The following is a 21,548-nucleotide window of genomic DNA, read 5'->3' as shown; positions in this document are numbered from 1 at the left end:
AGTTATAAGTATTTTTAAATTGTAATTTTTTTGTACATCTAAAATACTTAAAACTTGCTTCAAAATTAAAATATAGTAAAAACTCATGAGGTAATCTAAATAATATTCTTACCTTTAAATTTTATAAGAGGACAATTCACTTTAATTTTTGAATTAAGAGGACGCGATACCCGCGTGTGTTGTGTCCGTCTTACAAGTGCGTAACACAGCAAATATTACGCTTAGAACAACATTAGTAGCTCTGTTAGTTTAAAATTTAGAATGAATTAACCTCTAATAAAATTTAAAGGTAAGATTATTATCTAGAGCTTCTCATAGGTTTTTTATTATATTTTAATTTTAGAGCGATTTATGAGTATTTTAAGATATACAAACAATTTGGAATTTTAAAATACTCATAACTCACTTTAAAATTAAAATATAATAAAAAGCCTATGAGAAACCCTAGATAATAATTTTATTACATGTTAATTCACTCTAAATTTTAAACTAACCTACCTACACGTATTCTGCCGAGTGAACAAATTGCTATATTATGTTACGCACTTGTAAGACGGAGACAACACATGCGTGTATCACGTCCTCTTAATATTATATAGTGGGATAAATAATATGATTCTGATAATATTATTGTAATATTATCAAGAGTCAATACGATGCCAACAACCGTATCATTAGGTACTATTATTGCTTATGACGTAACGTTAATGCTCAATCTAATGTTACGTGCGTATCATTAGCCGCCGGCGGCACGATGACCCTCCCTCCACGGTCCACAAACCGCGGTCGCGTCATACTGCAGCTGCTGCAAACAGCACTACAACAGTCACTCCGTCCGCGTCGCACTGCTCGCACACAACATAATATTATATTATTATTCACAGCTCGCTTGCTCATCGTCTACACTTCTACAACAGTTCTACACCATCAGTCGGTCGACGTGCGGTCGACGCGGAAAACCGGAAAGGTAAATATTGTTCGACTTCCACTCCTCTCCCCCCCCCCCAATAACGTGATCGTTCACCCGCACATTTTACCCGTTGCCCCGGTCCCAATTGGTTCTCCACTCCATCGCCCCCCTACCCCACCAACGGGCGTTTCAACACAACGCTACGGCCTAACGACCCGCAGTCAACCGCAAGATCCCTCTTCGATGATGCTGTATTGCAAACAAACTGGGCATTAAGTTATTTAAGTGTTTGTTTTCATAATTAATTCGCCTTCGACTCGCGGTAGCCGATAAACTTTTCAACTAAGAGTTTTTACCAAACGCGCGCAACGTCAATTTTTAAATTTATACACTAATAGGCATTCGGGTAGGTACACGAATAATTACCGGTGCTCGACCGTTCACTTATTGAAATAATTTTGTTCTTAAGTAAATGCTATTGTTTTAAATGCAATTGAATATTATATTTTAGGTACTTGATATCTATCGAACTTAATTTATGGTAAATGCATTAGTTTTATTGTGCACTTTGCAGTCTAATTGAGACAATGTACGGCGTATGCCAATTACCTAGATGATTTCATATTCACGAATAACTAATGAGTATCATGAACTAATTCGTCTTATTTATAAATTATTCCAACTTTCTTCTATATAGGTAATAGGTATGTAATACTAATCGTATTATAATCAAAATGTGCATATACTTATCCGATATTTAATTAATTATTAATTTTAACGTTGAATAGACTTTATTCGACTTAAAAATAAATACTAGACACCATACATAACCTTCAACTGTCAAGTGGGTACTAAGTGTAGTAGAGATGTTTAACTGCGTCAAATTTTCTGAAAGTCAATTTGTAAACTGCGACAGTTAAAATTCTATCATTATACAATCTGCTACAAAACTGAAAAGATTTATTTAACAAACTGCAGCAATTTATTTTATGTACCTTCTATATACTAGAAATATATATTACCTATCGATACGATAACATAAATTATATGGGTACCTAAATCATATATACCTGTGTTATTATAAAAATATAATTTTGTATTTGACGTAGCAAAAAATTATTTCATACTATCAAAATATATATATCTACGTACGTATAGTTGTGGCTTGTGGCAAAAATCTTCTAGTCTGTAAACAATATTATTTTTAGAATAATTAAGTAACAAAAACTCATTAAATGTTTAACCTTATTTTTAAAATTTTTAAAGAAATTTACTATTTTTTAAACTTTATTATTATATAAAGAGTCTTATAAAAGGGTCCATAAAAATAATTTATATTTTCATGATTTTTAGGTTGCTTTTGGTTAATTGTCCACTTGTATAGTGAAAATATCTTTTATAACGTTGGACCCCCTATTATATAAAATATAAATAAATTCTTTGTCTCTTTGAAATATTATGAAATTTCAACATATTTTGCATAAGATTTTCATGCTTTAGTACCTATTAATAACTTCTTATGAGGAATCATATATTACCTAAATATTCATGTCTTAGCTATAAAAATAGAATATTTTAAAAATATTCAACGGTTAAATATTTTCGAATTTTCACAAAATTCTAATTTTTGACGCTTATAAAAATATGTTGAGACTGTATTTTCAATATTGTTTAATTACTACATGAACATTTTATAAGGTGTCATGTATTAAATTCTCAAAACATAGGTTTAAATATTACAATTTTAAGAATTTCTTATAAGATACAGCGTGTAAAAGTTAGAAATATTCATTGAAGTTTGAAGTATGTTTCATAACGTTAAAAATATACTGTAATTACTCATTTTATACATTTAAATATCGTTTGTTTTAAAATTTTTAATCATAAGTAAAGAGGTAATAATGATAATATTTAATATTTTTGCGGTAAAGTAGCATTCGCAATATTGTTATTTTAACACAAGATTAATCTAAATAAAAAATTAAATTAAATTTTAACCCTGAAAATGTCCTACTTACGTCAGTACAATAATGATAACTGTTTCAATAGTTACTTATTCTGTATACAGCAAATAAGTATATGACGTATTTCATAAGCGTACCTATAATCGTATTTTAGTTTAAAATATTAATTATCAGGATCTGTGCTGCTGATACAATTTAAGCCCCCATTTTCAAAAAAAAATCCTTATTCATACCTCTGACCTACTTAGACTATGACAGTTACTCGTATTCGATTTCATTTTCGTTATAATCAAAATATAAATTGCACTCGGCACTCCTTAACAAATTGTAATCTTCTTCTGAAGATATATATTCGTTATATGGTACTTTAATACTTTTAAAGCTTTGATAATTGTTTATCCGTATTGGTATAAAGTTTAAACCATGATATAAGTGACTTTGCAAGAGTCTTTTAAGTTTAAGATACGTTCGTGATACACGTTCAAATTTATGTTGTATACTTTTGGTTCAAAAATACGAATATAGGTACACATCACAGCTATATAATATTTATAAATATATGATCCTCACACGTTCAGGATAACATTAAAATCAATATTACATATAAGTTCACTGCATAGATTACAGTCATATACTCGCATGATATAATATATATACAGACTTACGATGTAAACGTACAATGATTGACAAGTGATTTTAAAAATACCTATAACATTTAGTATGAACATTTAATAAAACAATATTTCCAGAATTATAAAAATTCTTTAAAACCAATATCTATATACATTCATGTATTACTTTTTAAATTGATGACCTAAAAATAATTTAAGAAATAATTTAAAGATATTTTTTTATAATTTAGTCTTGATGGGTATTTTATTTTATCTATTTTTCTCCTGATATTTATAAGTACATAATATTATAGTTGGTACATACGTATAAATTTTTAATTGTGTAGAGAAAATAATTGATGATTTTCGTGTACAATTTATGTTAGGTATTATTAATATAAATAATAACGTAAACGCATTATATAGACATTTATTGTTAACAGTATAAATCGTAATGACGTACTTACATTATGTTCTACTTGCTAATAAAGTAATAAGTAATAACCGATGGACAGTCCCCACCGATCGTAATATGATACTTATGATTATTGTTAGTATAGACAGTAAACGTGTAATATAATATAATATAAATGCTGAATATGCAATAATTTATATACAGAGTATACCAAGCATGCTCATCTCCATATTTCTTTCAATAATGAATTTATTAAAATTTTGTTTTTCGGAATTTTTAAAAATTCTTAAAGATGAGTTTTTCAAACTCTTGAATTTTTTTCCAATACTTAAATGTCCAGTGGTAATACAAACTTCTGTTTTTTTTTCAAATGTGTACCTCCTTTTTTACTGTAAATTGTTTAGTGGATGATATTTTTGAAAATGTTGATGAACCTAATTCAAAATTAAAATGAATAGCTTCTTGGTCTCGTACGAATTTTGATTCTAATAAATCAAATTTTTCTTAAAAATTACACTCTGAAAGTCTGAACAATATTTACAGTTACAAAAAGGGCCATTTGAAAAACAGATATTTATATCTCCACAAGACATTCTCTAAGGGGTATAAAAAAATCTCAAGAATTTAAAAATATGATTTTTAAGTATATTTTAAAATTTTAAAAATCAGATTTTATATAGATGATTTATTGAAGAAATAAGGGGGACCATGCTTGGTGAATCACTCTGATTGTAGGTAAAAAATTACGGTTTAACGCACTAAATTCACAGCACTATCGTAATGATCATATATCTTAACAAAACCCATAAGTCATGTGTGGATTACATTTTTTAAACCACAGTTTATTCACTTTAATCTCAATTTTTTTTTATGACGAAATACAGGAATGGCAATAATGAATTTTACAGTTATCATAAAATTAAGTAAAAAGTCCATTTTACTTTAATCTTTTACCTTATTTAATTTTCGTTAATTTAACTACTATAACTTCACTATAAAATTATTTTTGAAATAGATAACGTGATATCAACAAATTAAATTTTAGTTTTAAGAAGTTATGTTAATTTATTTTTTCTGAATTTTTTTCATTGAATTTAGTTGATTTTATTTCCTTTTAAACATATATTTTAGGGAATGTCAGGTATTAATTATTTACCTAAAATTAATAATTATTTTCAATCGGTCATCACAAAACCAATGTTAGACAGTAGGTCCTTTTTGACTAGTTATATTATTTTCGAAGATTGACATTACCAAAAAGTAGATTAACTTTCAACTTTTAAATTTTTCTTGTTAACACATATAACTAATTATTTTTAAATTTTTAGAGAAATACTCAACCTGTGCCCTCTTGGACACGATAAGAATATGATGTGATAAGTGAGAATTTATAACATGAAACCACATGAGGAAATAAGCCATCCAGTGAAAACACTAATAATTTATTTTCGTTATTATTCGTTAAGTAAATCATGACACCAATTTTTGTTCAAACGCGCCGTGTGGGATTGCCCACTATTAATTCAGTTAAAAAAAAAATCATTAACCTATTTATAAACTGAAACATATTTTTTAAATTAAACCTTAATTCGGGACTATAATATTATACCGGTTACTTATACTACGTTTATAATATGATGGCGTTAAAACGGTTTAAAATTAAATGGGTTTTTAATTCTTAAACTACATAGTGCGAGCGTTTTAACTTTTAAAACGGGTTACCTACATTTTTAAACCGTTTTAACGCCATCATATAAACGTAGTAATAGATTAAAGTAATGAATTAATATTTTTTAATATTAGTATAATAATATGTTTTATCCGCGGTTAAATGTTGTTAAAACCCTTGAAAGTTCATGCAACACACAATGAATACGTTTTGTTCTTAAAGCCCAAACCCTCGTGAAATCAATATTTGTGAAGTAGGGAATAATAAATGATTCTGGTAAAATCGTGATTGGACTATTGCAGTGGTCTATGGACCTATTTTAAAATAAAATTAATTCTATGAAAAAAAAGTATTATTTATTAAATTGATTGATTTATGAGAGTATGTATTTGTTAAATACAAGTAGTTGAGATTGTTTGGAAGGTATATTAGACAGAAAAACTTTTTAAATAAGTTTTTTTTAAATTTAAGCGAGTGTTCAACTTTTCTTTCATAGAGTCTTTATACGTGGTACCATATTACATTTCACTAGCTTTTACTATTACACACTCTTAAATGGATTTTCTTTCTACTATTTACTTATCCTGAACCCTTCCGCATCACGAATCCCGAATTCGTGATAACGATTTCGCGAGACAATGTTTTCGTACAAGGAGAGTAAAAACAGGCGATCCATAATAATACTACGTATATTATAGGACGTGGTCAAGTACCGTATTACCGGGCGCAGAAAACTGCGACTGCGGCAACTCGCATATATAGCCATTGTAAGCTATTGATCGTATATTTGATATTAATATTACACTGTTAAACACGTCGTCTTGTCCGACAACGGTCACACGCGCAAGAGAAAAGCTTCATATAGTACCTAAGTATACACGCACTGACCACGGACGTGATTCCAAAACGGCAAAACCACCGACTATAATTGTTTATTACACATCCTGGTGTTCGGCACAGTATATTATGATGTTATACAAGGTGATTATTAATTTATCCCCGAACAGTAAAATTCTTGCTAAATTAAATTATTAGTGTATTTTAAAATAATTTTCAGTATAATTTACATTCGACAAATATTGTTTGTATAAAAATTCATTTATTTATCATTGTTCTTTTCCCGAACTAATTGCTAGGTATTAAAAAACCAATAGTGAATAAGTGTAGATGCACAAAAATTTTGCGGAAACCCCTGTACCTGTAAGTAAACAACTCAAAAACTAAATATTTTTCATTCAAAACTGATGTATCTATATTTGATGAGTGGTAACATTAATATGTACGTAAAAAAAAATGATTTTAAAAATATATATTATGTCAATTTACCAGGGAAATTACTATTTTTTGAAAAAAGAATCACTCTGTAGAATATATTAAAGGTAGATATAATATATTATACGACTATAATGATGGGTGTGTTTCTCTTTTCCGCAATACCATATAACTGCGGTCGATTCACTTATTTCTACCAGTATGACACTGAATGGTTCATTTTACCAACCTGCAGTGAACATTTATAAAAATAGAATAGAAATTTACCTAACTATACCTATTATAGTATATACCTTTTATACTTTCTGTAATAATTTACATAAAAGAACCAATATTAAACTATTGAATGTATCTATAAATTAAAATGTTGGCTTTTCTTTTATGTGTTTATAATCATTTAGTAATTCAATCACCTTTTGTTTGCCATGTTCTTGATACCAAATAATATAATGTAAAGATTAACAACTAATTTTTGCATTTCCTCGTGATTTTACTAAATTTGATATAATATTGTATTCAGGTACTTAGGTACTAAAAACGATTTAAATATAATGCAAGGACGCTGTATATAATTTTCCATTAGGCCACCAAAAAATTTAATCAATATTTCATTTTGAAACCTACCTATTAACTATATTAAAACAACACAGTTCAAATCAATATTTCTCAAAATTTTGAAATTTCATAAAGAAATAAACTGATAACAATTACTTTCATAAAATTAAATCTACTATATAATTTAAAATGCTTCTGAATGTTAGAGATTTTAAATGTTTACAAATTATTTATGTACCTTTGTATGAATACAATCACTTTTTAAAAACATTTTATGATTGAAAATATTAAAATTGTTTTTATATTACCTATTCTAATTTCTGTGTTTTCAATTGACTCCCACTCATAATAATTTTTTATTTAAGTCATTCTGTATTGCAAATTTTTAGTTGTTACTTATAACTAGGATAGGATGTTGATGACTTTTGATATTTTTTCTTTTGATCCTAAAGATTGCTACCTTAGCTAAAACTACTCTCATGCGTCCTTGATTTAGAATATAATTATTTTATTTTATATTTTTTTTGTAATTTTAGTTATGAATGCTTTTTTTTCTTACTATAGAACATTTTATATTTTTTGGATTATTAATATTTTTTGTTTCGTAAATTCAACTTAAAACTTAAATGTTTACTATGATATTGTCTTAATTTTACAATTAATATTTTAAATCACTCCAATACTCATTACGATATACATAGGTACCTCTATAAACTAATATTTATAAATTAAGTTTTTTGTTATTTAGGTCATAAACATCGTATTTTTACTTTTGTGGTGGTATAATATTTTCTTTTTAAATAAAGACTAAAGTAAATAATTATAATTATATTTAATATATATATATATATATATATATATATCTGTACATATATTTATTTATTTAAAACATGTTTTATAATACTCTTCAAGGTATAACAGTATAAATGATACAAGTTTACGAAATTTGTTTTAATAATTCCATAAAATAATGTTAAAAAAAATTATATTTAATGGTAGTATTAATTTATATTTTTATAGACGTTCATTACAGGAAAAGTGAACTGTAATGTATCATACTGATGAAAATGGAACATTTTTTTATCAGCAGCTCGGTAAGAGGTGATGTGCCGACATCACGTCATTTGATTTTATCTAACAATAAAAATATTAAGTATATGACAATGCAAGTGATTTCGTAAGATTTGCTTTCCAAAACTTATAAACCAGATATAAGGTTTTGTTGTAATTTTTAAGTTTGTGTTATTTTAGGACAAAGTACTTAACAGTTAGATAATTCGTTTGTTGAGGTTTAGGACGTAGGTATATTATTTATTTTTAAGCATTTATAAAAAATAAAATAATACTTGATACATACAATAAATTTATTTATTTTTGACTAGGATTAGAGCACTACTAGAAATAATTCTATTGCAGTAGTTCAATTTCTAAATCAATATAATACATAAATATCCGGAATTTATTGGGTGGACTTGCGGAGTCATTATAGGTAACAGTTTTAATTGCAATTCTATTCAAAAACTTACTAAAGAATAAATCAAAAATCGAATCTCTATAATAAGCACAAGCTATACAAAATCTATATCAGCAATCAATGATTATATTATAAATAAGATATATTTAGAGCCAAATGAAACTTCCAAGTACTCTAGCTCCTGAGAAAGCAGGACCATCATCATTATATTGTATATCGTATTTATACCGTAATTATTACGCAAAAAATAATCATTATAATACATAATAAGTATTATATTTTATTTTTATTTCTTAAAAATTAAAATTAAAATACTACAATTAAACATTTTCTAAAATAAAAATTTATTTCGAAACATAATTTAGAAGTTATAATTTTTATTTATTTATTTTTATTTTTATTTTATTTAATATCGGTAAAGATTACTAGGCCTCACTGAGTTTAAACTCATGTGGAGGCCTAGGAGTTATCTTATATACAACACATTTACATTTATCATTTTCTCCTTAAATATCTACTCAAATATACAATAAAAAATCAATAACAGAAAAACAATAATATAAGTTTGAACAGCAAATATAAATAAAACAATGTTAATGTAAAAACAAAATTAATCCTGATTCTTCATTATAGTAGCATCGTATTCATGGTGAAGCCAAATGAAGCCATAATGTCTATATATTTTTACTATTTAAGATTTTTCTTACTTTTATAATACCTACCTATACAATTTTGATTTACACCTACTACACCTATTAAAGTATCAATGAATAATTATATTTATATAGATATAATAATATTGTAAAGTATTAATTGATGTAAATTTATAATATTATATTATGATGATAGCGAGCAAAATTCGATATAAATATTATAATAGCTAGGTAGTTAATCTTCCCTAGTTTTTTTTATACTCGAGTGTAAAAATTTGTTTGATTGTATTGTATTTACAAAGATGTGTGTGTGTTTTTTTTCTGTTCGTCGCCAAAATTTGAGGAAGTATAAAATGCTCAAAATGCTGTAAATTTTCAAGCATTTCTCTGTAATCCAGCATCTTCTCTGGTAGAATAGTGAAAAGGTTGATCCATATATGGGAGATAAAAATTGATAATTTCAAGAAATTTTTGAAAGCGTCGCAGAAAAACCAAAAGATATAAATTTTATTTTATTGGTGTGAAAAAAATTAAAAACAGTAGACACTTGAAATTTTTAGTAAATATTTATAATAGCAGTTTCCATATATTATAATATATTTATATGATAATATTTTTGAACAATAATTTAAATTCCTGAGAATTTTTTTAAAGTTGTTATTGATAGAAACTATTTTGCTTGGTAAAAAAAACCTGAAAATTTAATGAGACGTACCACATAAGTTGCTAGTTGCTAATAACAATACAAAAATCTTAGATACCTACATTCTTTTCAAGCATTACAGGCCTTTAGGCTCTTTGCTGTCAATACCAAATTCTTCCATTTTTCTCTATTATATGCACGGTTTTTTCTCCTTTGGTGGGTCGTTATTCACCAAGAGTTGACTATTCGTTGCATTAATTCAGTCACCTGACATTTGCCATAATTTTTAAAGATACCGTAATATTTTTTTCAAGGTCAACGTGAACATCCTGGTGATGGTATCTTTGTCGAAGCAAGTTATCTTTTCATGGACGTCTCCAAGAGGTACCAAGACAGGGTACATTCTCCCTCCCTAGAGTTAAAAAATTTGTTTTCCAGAGCATTATCTTTAATGTGCAATTTGGTAATAGATAACTTATTAAAATGTATAAAACAATTTTCATTTATTTTTAAAATTAATTTTGACCCTCCCTAGAAAAATGTCTGGAGACGCCCATGTATCTTTTAAAGAAAGGGAGGTAGATGATTATCACTGATCACGTTTAAGCCATTGATGCTGTGCATTATTGTTTACTTCACCACTACTTATTTATTTTCATTTTTAGTATAAATAGTTGAGAAATTTTTAAAATTATGTTCAGTGTTCACTTGACTTCATTTTTCGAAATTAATATTGAGTTACACTAATGGTAAGGAACCTTACTTCCTCCCCCCTCCCGCCCACTACAAATGAGGAAACTTAGATTTTTAGAAATTGCCCATTTCATTTGAACTACAACATAGCAGCAGTGCTATCTTATTTTTGAAATACAAATTTCAACAATTTGCACGTGTTTTTTATATTAAAATTTATATAGTAAGTCTTAAATAGCTATTAAACAAAATATTAAGGTAAAGTATCTGACGAAACATAAAAATTGATGGTCAAATTTGTTTGAAAAAAATTGAAAATCAAGGACGTAGATTAAACTACAAAGTTGCAGCTCGAGTTGAACGGTTGGTGTCTACAGATATAGAGAGTGTAGGGGCATTGACGGGACAGGTCGCAAGTGTTACGTCTATCGTGCATCACGCGTACTTGCACGTGCCTGGGATATAAGTTGGGAATCGTGTGTTATCGAGCACGTGTTTCAGACAGCTGAATTTGGGTTACCTATGTACGTATTCACCACACGTCCCCTCACTATCAACATTAGCCCAATGACTTTCAATTCAAAACGCTCCAAGTACTCTACAGCTGCAGGTTTATTGAGTACCTAGAAGAAATAAACGCCTCGGGCTCCGACGCAAGAAATGATTGATATTGACGAATAACATACAATAATTAATATTAATTATTATATAATATATTTGCATACGATCTTATTTATGACAAGTCATTAAAGGCAATAGGTATCGAGTGTACCTCGTCAAAGTACCCTACTATAGGTCGCTATTAGCAATAAATAATCTCCGCCAATTGAGAAGTCGTGGGAATCATAGAGAAATTACGAACTAATGCAATTTTACGTGTCATAAGACTAAGTAAGAACAAATAATGTAAAACGGGCCTTCGATGGAGCACATATAATTGAAGAAAGTATTCACATGGAATCGTACTTTTCAGGAAATTAATATTATTCAGACTAGGTTTCCCGTAGGGAAAGATATTTCAATAGAATGGTATAATACTTTAATAATAAGAAAATATTCACGAGGTAAAGTATTATTTTTCTTAGAATTTTATAAAATATTATAAAATAATATTTCTTTTTAATACTTTACCTCGTGAATATTTTCCTGTAAATAACACTGCCCCTGCTCCATCCAATACTGTAGTGCTTTATTTTTTCGATTAATACGATTTTATATTAATATGGATCCACATTACGATGATATATACTTAAAAATGTTGTCCCGATTTATATGTCCTGAGTGATATTTTCCTTATTTATACCGTTACTGAAAAATATGGTTCCACGTTATTATTTTACTGTTTTATATTTCCCTTAATTAATTCTGTTTAGAAAAATATCATGCCGAGAATATAACAATCCTTGAAAATATCATTCCTTTAGGTTTTAATACCTATATAATTTTCTTTACATACAATTTTATGAAAATAACAATCCTAGATATTTTTCCATTGCATATTTTGCCGATTTATTTTAAAAAAAATTTTGCAATAATTATCTTTGTTAGACCTCTTAACATTTAGTGAATAATATAAAGTGTATGAAATTGAAATATATAAGGTTATCACAATAAATATTTATATATATTTAATAAAAATAAAATTATTTTAATATTAAATAAATAAACTATATAAAAAAAATAACTAATATAACAACTAAATAATTATGTAATTATACATATTATAATATGAATTTAAAAATATAATAAATTACATTAATTAATTTTATCCACTTCACAAAAAAATCAAAAAATTGTTCTTAAAACATTATGAACGATTTCAATAAACAGATGAGACATATCGACTATATTAACTATAGAAAAACGCAAGTCCGAATTTACAAAAAGTTCATATTATGTCTAATTTTTCTTTTCTTTAACCAGGTATTCATTTGTTGCCAAAATAACCTATAGTTATAAGAAAATATAATATTATAATCAATTAATTTTTAATTTTTTTGTTATGCATAAATTATTTATATTAACTATTTTATTATTTTATTTATTATTTAATGGAGGAAAGTAGTCAGTAGAGGAAAACGGTGTCTCGTTTTTGGAGGAAAATGATTATAGCCTTATTTCTACCTTGTGTAAATGTGTTTATATATTTATTTATTATTATGATACCTATATATTATATATATATATATATTATATATATATATATATTATATACTAGCTGATTTCCGTGCACTTCGTTGCCCGTTAAAAATACCGATTCTATATGAATCAAAATTTTTGTTTGATTCGTCGTTTATACCCAGCTAGTCATGAAAAAAACTTCCCGTGACAATTTCCCGTGGATTAACCCTATCTTAATCTCCATTAAAGATTTTTAACACAGTCATTTAAAATACAGGATTAAAAGTATACTCAATCATAATATTTTATCGCATTTTTATCTTTGTAAAGGTGAACAACTTTTAAGATTGGTACCTAATAACAAATTGCTGATGTCTTATTTTTCAATAATAAATTTTAGTACAAAACTACTGTCTAAGCTACTCATAATAGCTTTAGCGGCTCTGGCTAGGCCATGATGAATTATCCAGGATAAGTTATTTCATATAATATAGATGTACATTTCTTGCTATTTTTTGGCTTGCCAGTTACTATTATCAAATAAATAAATAAATGTAAAATAATATGGGTATACTGGGTATAGTGTTATGCTAACAATGTACAATCATGTTACCTATATGATTATATGATTATTTATCTTTAAGTAGTAGTCATATTTAGTTCGTCAATTTATATATTATAAATTAAATAAATATGATCTCCTCAATCAGGTGCATTTGTACAATTTTTAATTATTGTTAATTTGGTTTCAGGATTACTTTTAAATATTTTCAATTCACAATAAGAATTCAATCTGTTGACTATATGATATATGTAGTATGACTATAAAATTGAAAGTGTTCGTTTTGTTTACGATTGGTGCAGTACAAGTCTCTAATTCGGCAATTATGACCCAAAAACCCAAGCTGTGAGTATACATCAGTAAATAATAAATACAATTTTATTGAAAAACTACTTCACAGTGGTTGCAAGTGGTGGTTAAAACGTGCGCTATATTATTATGACATGCGCACTAATATGCGAAAATAATTAAACCATATTGATTAAACTCAATAATTATTAACAAAAAATTACAATAGTGTTATGTAATCAAAGAACCATACCCTGAATACTAGAATATTATAACGCAATAGTTTGAATTTACATCTTTACAAAAAGGAATAAAAACGTGATTTTTTACGCCAATATTTTTACCTTTATATTATTTCTTCGGGTGGTGCTGCTAAGTGCCTGCCCCTAAATGCTAATTTCTGTTATTTCATATTATATTAATTATCAAATTTGCCCATTGTACATAATGTTGTATAGATTGTAAATTACTTAAATATATAAAAAAAAATTTAAAAAAAATATTATTTCTACAGCTGTAATCGTAATGTCAAGTATATATATTATATATTATACTATATTTTCCATGATTCTAAAATTCTGATAAGTGCAAAATAAAATTACACTGCACCCTATTTTTTTTATCATTAAATATTTAGGGACGATCGGTCATAAATTAAATCAAAAGAGGCATTATTTGTTAGTAATTATAGCAATTAGTTTAAATTATTACAAATATACAGAAATTGTATATATACGTTCTGTACCTATACGTTTTAATATAGCAGGGGGTCTGAGTGCCTTAACTAATTTTTAGGATACTCAAGCGTACCCCTACTTCTTTTTTAAAGGAGCACGCATGGGACGGGTTGGCTAATTAACTACACTATAACTACACAACACTTCTTTTCACTAATAATTTATTATTCTGAACTATGGAATCTTTTAAATGAAGTCATGAAGATCTACAATATTATATAAATAGTAATTATTATTATATTATATACTACATATAAAAGTTTTTCATTGTTTTGTATATTTTTTGTAATAATAGTACCTTAAAATGAAACCTAATAAATTATGATATCATTATAAATGTTATAATTCACTGATACATGTTTCTTCATTTTTTATTATGCTTCTTAAAGGACTCCCCTCCCTTGAAGTTATGGGCGAATGTAAGTTCCTACACGAGACCTAGCAGGTAAACAAGATGCATAATATGTTAGTTCCTACACGATAAAATAAGGTACATATTATGTAAGTTCCTACACAGTAATAACCAGGTACAAGTGTAAGTTCCTACACAGTAAAAAGCAGGTACATGTGTAAGTTCCTACACAGTAAAAAATAGGTACATGTGTAAGTTCCTACACCAAGTATATTATAAGTTATCAATATGATATTAGTTATAATGATATATCATATTATAATACTGTCATACATTTTAACCCTTTATTCTATATAATATATGTATAATTCTTTATAATATTTAATAATTTACCTTATAAATATTATCAATTTAATAATTTAAAAAATAATAATTGTAATAATATAATAATAATTCGTCATTTATTGAAAAAAATATAAATATAAATTATCCATTCTATATAATATTTAATAATTTAAAAAATAATAATTGTAATAATATAATAATAATTCGTCATTTATTGAAAAAAATAAAAATAAAAATAATCCATTCTATATAATATTTAATAATTTTAAAAATAATAATTGTAATTGTAAAGAGTTAATACGTATGACAGTATTATAATATGATATAACTGTTATTAGATTGATAACTTATAATATTCCTAGTGTAGGAACTTACACGTTTACCTTTTTTTACCGTGTAGGAACTTACACATGTACCTGTTTTTCGTCGTGTAGGAACTAACATACGTACCTTTTTTTTCGTGTAGGAACTTACACATCACATATGTATAGGAATTAACGTATGTACGAGTAATTGTCTACCTGTTACTCTCGTGTAGGAACTTACGATTCCCCGAAGTTATGGGAGTTTGATTAAAATGCTAGGGACGTCACTTTTTTAAAAGTAGCTAGAGTAACTCTACTACACTTTATTCTCAAGTAGACCACTGTACCTATATTAAATAACATTTTAATAACTCTAAACAATTTTAAACGACATTTTTCCAGGTTCGATTATTATATATATCATTTAGATCATTATGATATTAATATATTTTACTTTAAATAAGTAATAATAATTTTAGATTTTGAGCAGAGGGATGAATATATTCAATATTGATTTTAGAAATTTACTTTAGATCTTTTATATGCGTACAGTGTACACCATTATAAAATAATAGTAGTCGAAATAATGCTTCGGTTTTCGATTTTCAATTTTAGTATCTTTACCTTTACCGGTAGAAAAGTAAATCTAGTTGGTACATTTGGAAGGTCAAAATTCATAGTTAATTTTTAAAAATACCGAGAAAAACAAAAATAAAAATAATAAGATACAAAAAAGAATTTTTACCTAAAATCGGGTTTTTGAGAAAATCGATTTTAGTTTTTGTTTAAAAAGATTTACAGTAGTTACATGAAATTTTCACTGAATGTTTATGTTAAAATTTTGTATATACCATAATATAAAAATATTTTGTCTCGTTTTGTGGTGTTTATAGAAACTTTAACATTTTTTTTTTCTATAAAATTCATTAAAATTGTAATTGTTACGTCAAAAAGCTTAAAAATTCAATAAAACACTCTTTTTTTTATAAGCATATAGTATATATGTATTTATGTTCAATTTCGATAAAATTTGTATGATTAAAAATTTATAAAATGTTCAATTTTTATATCTAGGGATTGAAAATATAAAACGAGGTTCCACATAAGTAGTTAATTCTTTAACCAAAATAAACATAAAGAATATATTATAATGTTTGTTTTATAGTTGTTTCAACTTAAAATTTGGACAAAATTACATAATCAAGAATAACGATTTTAGTAATTTTGTTTTATTTAAAAAATATTATTGGTAAGTATTCGAAACTATTTTAGTAGGTAATAACTAATAAGTATAGCCAGTATAGGTACTATTATATTTTATAGAACTACATAAGTACTTGAGTTTTGATAGACAATGACTCGTGACTCGTCTAAACTAACATCTAATGAATTTTACTTATAAAATTAGATTCTAATACACTGAAATTCCATGAAAAATATTCTGCTTATTCAAAAAAGGAAACAACTTCAACAAATTATATAATAATCAACATATATATTTTTTTTAATTTAATTTTGTAATTATAAGTAAAAAAAATGTTTATCACACTCTGTTTATCGAGAGAAACACGGAGTCTGAACTCTGCGTATCCTTCTGTTTTACTCTGTTATAGGCTTATACCAAATCCAATTAACCTATGGCAGGGTATCAGGTGGGGATGCGCAGAAGAACCAATTTTGGTTAGGTTGCTGACCGCTGTGCGTTCTCTCGCTGAACATTGAACAGAGTATAGCTTTTGACAAAATAAGTATAACAACATAATAGTGCATAATATACATAATATATTTTTGAGGTGTTTAAAATGTATAAATGTTTATGAATACTCTATAAATTACTTACTCGATTAGTCATTATAGTCATTTCAGCTATTAAATATTGTACAAAAATTAATCATTTAATAACTATAAGTACTCAATATTTTCATTTAACTGTTTTTTTTTTTTTTTTAAATATTTAGATCAAGTTTGTTGTTATTTGATTTTCAAAACGCGACCGATTTAAATAACTGGACAGAACAATCTGACACTGTGAGATCAGCAGGAAGGTCAAAAGCAACATTTGATTTATATAAAACTCAAACGAAACAGTCTGCAATCTTATTCACATTGCTGAATCCATTACCAAACGGTGCATGTTTCAGTGGCGTTCGTACATCGACACAATTAAACCTTGATGGATATGAATATATATCATTTGTGTGCAAAACCTCAGGAAATGCTACTATATATAAAATTATTTTAAGGCACAATAATTTAAATGATGAGCCAAATCCAACTTTCGAGCAAAAGTTTAAGGTACCTAAAATAAATTATATAAATAAATAAATTTATTGTACAACTATTTTTAATATTATCTTCTTTGCAATGATTTTAAAAGGTTAACACCGATTCGGAAACCATAGTAAAACTTCCGATTTCACAATTTAACCCATATTATAGAGGTAAAATAATAACGGATGGACCAACAATAAATGTGAAAAATATTACTAATTTTGGTATTCAAGTGGCTGGAGGCGTTTATGAAAATTTTAAACAATCAGGCTTATCATCATTTGTGGTGGATCAAATTTGGGCAGAGTCCTAAGGAGATGCAAACTGAATCATTTTTTCAAAAAGAATCATTTTATGTCATAAATCATAATTATACTATACACATTTCTGTGTTATTATTACTTATTAGACATTATCTAAATCATTGTCTATAAGTGCGATTAAGTACAGCATATTGTATATCTAGGTATGCTACTTATACTTAAGTTTAAGCCAACTACCTAATTAAAATAATTAAATCTATGTTAATCATTTCCAACTAAATTTCTTACAATCAAATAGTGTGATGTAACTAATAACCTGTTCGTAATATATAATATTGTATTGTTATTTATTTTCTCTCTTCATACATGTTGGTTTAAACAATTGATGAGTTACATGGAGTTCTTGGTATGATATTGGTTATTAGCAGTAACTCTTCGATAAATATGAAAAATATAAATAAATTACTGTACTAATAGACTAGTTAAATATTTTTTTTATTAATTGAAGCTTCTCCCCTTATTAACTACCCAGCATTAAAAATTGGGTAGTACTAAATAATAATTTTGCATCATGTTCATGTACTACGTTTTTATTAAAACCGTTGAAAAAACTTTCAGAAATATTTAAATAGACTTGTTAGTCATAGTTGGAATTTGTTGTAGCCTAAGGTATATTTGTTTATTTTGTGATTCTTTTCTTATCTATTAAACAAACTAAAAAGTGGAATATTTGTTTAATGTCATATTAATATGATGATTATAAAGTAAAGAACAAGAAAAGTATTGTAATTTATAAATACAAGTAAATATTATCAATTATTTGATTGGTGGCAATAGAATTTGATCTTAACAACTAAATAGGTAAAATAAAGTATAATGTATAATGTAAGTATAATATACCCAAAAAATAAAAACGAAATAAATAAATAATTTTTGTATAACTCATCATATTTTTTATACTTTTCTATAAAGTATTTAAATGTGGACTAAATATAGTATAAATTATGTGTAAAAAAAATAATACTAGTCGCTACTTATTAGTTATTACCTATTATTATTATGATTGTGTAGTGGTAGTTTCTATTAGAAAAAAAACAATTGCAAATATTCAACACTGACAATACTACATGTATATTTTATACAAATAACAAACCTTATTAATATCATCGTTCAACTTTAAATGTATAACGAAAATTAGAGACCTAAACCTAATAAAATGATAACTAATCATAAAAAAAAATTCATAATTTCATGGGTACCTAATATTATAAAGAAGAAATATTAGATTGTTTGTAATGAATATTGTATGAAACTACTGAACCGATTTAAATGAAATTTGGTACATATTGATAGTTTAGACACTGAGAAAAAACATACTAAAAAGGGCTGTAAGGGGCTGTAATGGGCTGAAATAGGGGATGGTATGTATTATAACGCCGTACCCGCACGATGTTTCCATGGGTGCGCCGATACTAATAATATATATATATATATATATATATATAGCTGACTCGTCCACGCGTTGCTATGGCTCAGTAATTATTATACATTGAATCAATTTTTTACTAATTCTTTGGTACAATGAAATTAATATTTTCTAAAAAAATTTAAAATAGATTCATTCATATGAGATTGAAAATAAAACGTTTCACCAAAATGCAAAAGTAATAGGTAAAGTATCGAAATGTTGAAATTGAACCAACATATTATATACTTTCTGAATTTACATTTTATTCGTCTTATATTAATTTCTTGTTTATAATCAGTGACTTACTTACAAAATATACTACATACATTAAAAACATATAAAAATAAACTATTTTAAATGAGGTAGATAACATTGACGTCGAACTATATTTTTTTAAATTTTAAATTATTAAAACTAAAAATTATTAAAAATTAAAATTATCTAAGTACTACTTTGTGTACAACATTCCTGTTAACCTGTCTTTCGCTAACATGAAGAGATTTGATGATTTTCCTACCCGTGAGCAAGCAAAATATAGCTGTCCATGTGAGAAACATGTGTTTTCCAAATCCAAACCACAAATAGACATTGTTTGGCATTTATGGTCATCGCTCATCGCACAAAATCTGTTGTTTATGGAAGTGAATTTCGTCCACATCAACGTTTCTTGCTGCCAAAATAGCACAATTACAGAGCCAATTGTGATCTAAATAATAATTCAATATATCCGGAAAGACACTCTCAATTAGTTCATTTCTCGTTTCAACAACAGTGCAGAAAATATCTGGTAATTTTATGTATTGTGTATTTTGATGCAACTCTACTTCACCATTTTCCAATATCCAGCAATTGTTTAGAAAATACTTGTGCCGATGGATCATTTTGCAATTGTACTCGCATATTCATAGTCAGTCGAAGTGTCTTAACACTTGTCCATTAAAAACGATTGTTTTAAACATGCGTTGATCTCATCGGCAAAAGTAGAGTGAGGAATAACTAGTAAAGTCTGCCGGAAATCAACGGACAGTAGTAAAACAGTACCAGCGAAAAGTTTATTGTTGCCTTTCAAATCTTGCATAGGTAGTTGTTCTGTGAAATGCTTCAAGTGAATGTTTATGAGTCATAGTACACTCATCCCAAATTATTATTGCACTCTTTTGCAACACTGTAGCCATTCCGCTTTTTTTTAATGTTATACATTGCGTTTGGTTTGTTATGAATGTCTAATGGCAACTTCAATGCTGAATGTGCTGTTCGTCCACCATCTAACAAAGTTGCAGCAATGCCTGACGATGCAATTTCCAAAGCAATTTTCTGTTGGGAACGTGTCTTTGCAAGAATTAATTATATTAAGAATGTGTTAGCTGTTCCACCTGGTGCGTCTAAGAAAAAATATCCACTTTGGTCAGCATCAACGGTCAGCATTATCCGATTATAAATATTTTTTTGTTCGTCTGTCAGTAATAGCTCATTATTCATAATAATTGTAGCTAAATCATCGTCATTGTACTGTTTTTCTCGTTGTAAATCAGTGTTAACTAAGTTGGCAGCCGGGCGATCAGGTGATGGTATTCTATAATGACTAAGTGGCAAATTTGTAATTAAAATACATAAATATTCGATCAACGCTAATGCTTCATTATAAATCTCTGGTGTTAAATCTAAATTTGGACACTGCTTTGTTTGTCTAATTCGATGCAGTATATATTCAGTCATATAATTCTTATATTTTTCCCACAGAGTCGATGATTGTGTTGGAAAACATGTTGTCAAAATGATTGCAAATAGTTGACGAATATTATTCGGTGTGGATGTCAACGCTGCATCAGCAAGTGCCAAGTCCCAATGATTATCTGCTTCCAGTAATTGCAACTCACAACATGCATCTTGATATGTATTGAACACTTGATCGTTCACTGTTTCTCAAATATACGAAAGATGTTGGTCCGGGAATATTCACCAGCAATAAACACAAAA

The 21,548-nt window shown here is 27.0% G+C and overlaps 1 protein-coding gene across 1 annotated transcript; it reads left to right on the top strand.

The window, feature by feature from the left end:
- The first annotated feature begins 810 nt into the window (after positions 1-810).
- On the top strand, positions 811-18,449 carry LOC107162345 (uncharacterized). The gene is made up of 4 exons (XM_015509200.2): positions 811-967; positions 13,733-13,887; positions 17,528-17,864; positions 17,947-18,449. Exons 2-4 carry the CDS (start codon positions 13,799-13,801, stop codon positions 18,151-18,153), a joined length of 633 nt encoding a protein of 210 aa, XP_015364686.2. The 5' UTR covers positions 811-967; positions 13,733-13,798; the 3' UTR covers positions 18,154-18,449.
- Positions 18,450-21,548: the final 3,099 nt, after the last annotated feature.

The sequence above is a fragment of the Diuraphis noxia genome, unplaced genomic scaffold, assembly GCF_037042655.1.
Source record: "Diuraphis noxia isolate RWA-SAM2 unplaced genomic scaffold, SU_Dnox_SAM2 contig0001, whole genome shotgun sequence".
Classification (NCBI taxonomy): Eukaryota; Metazoa; Arthropoda; class Insecta; order Hemiptera; family Aphididae; genus Diuraphis; species Diuraphis noxia.
Note: the sequence above shows the minus strand (reverse complement) of the source record. Positions and strands in the feature narration are given on the sequence as shown.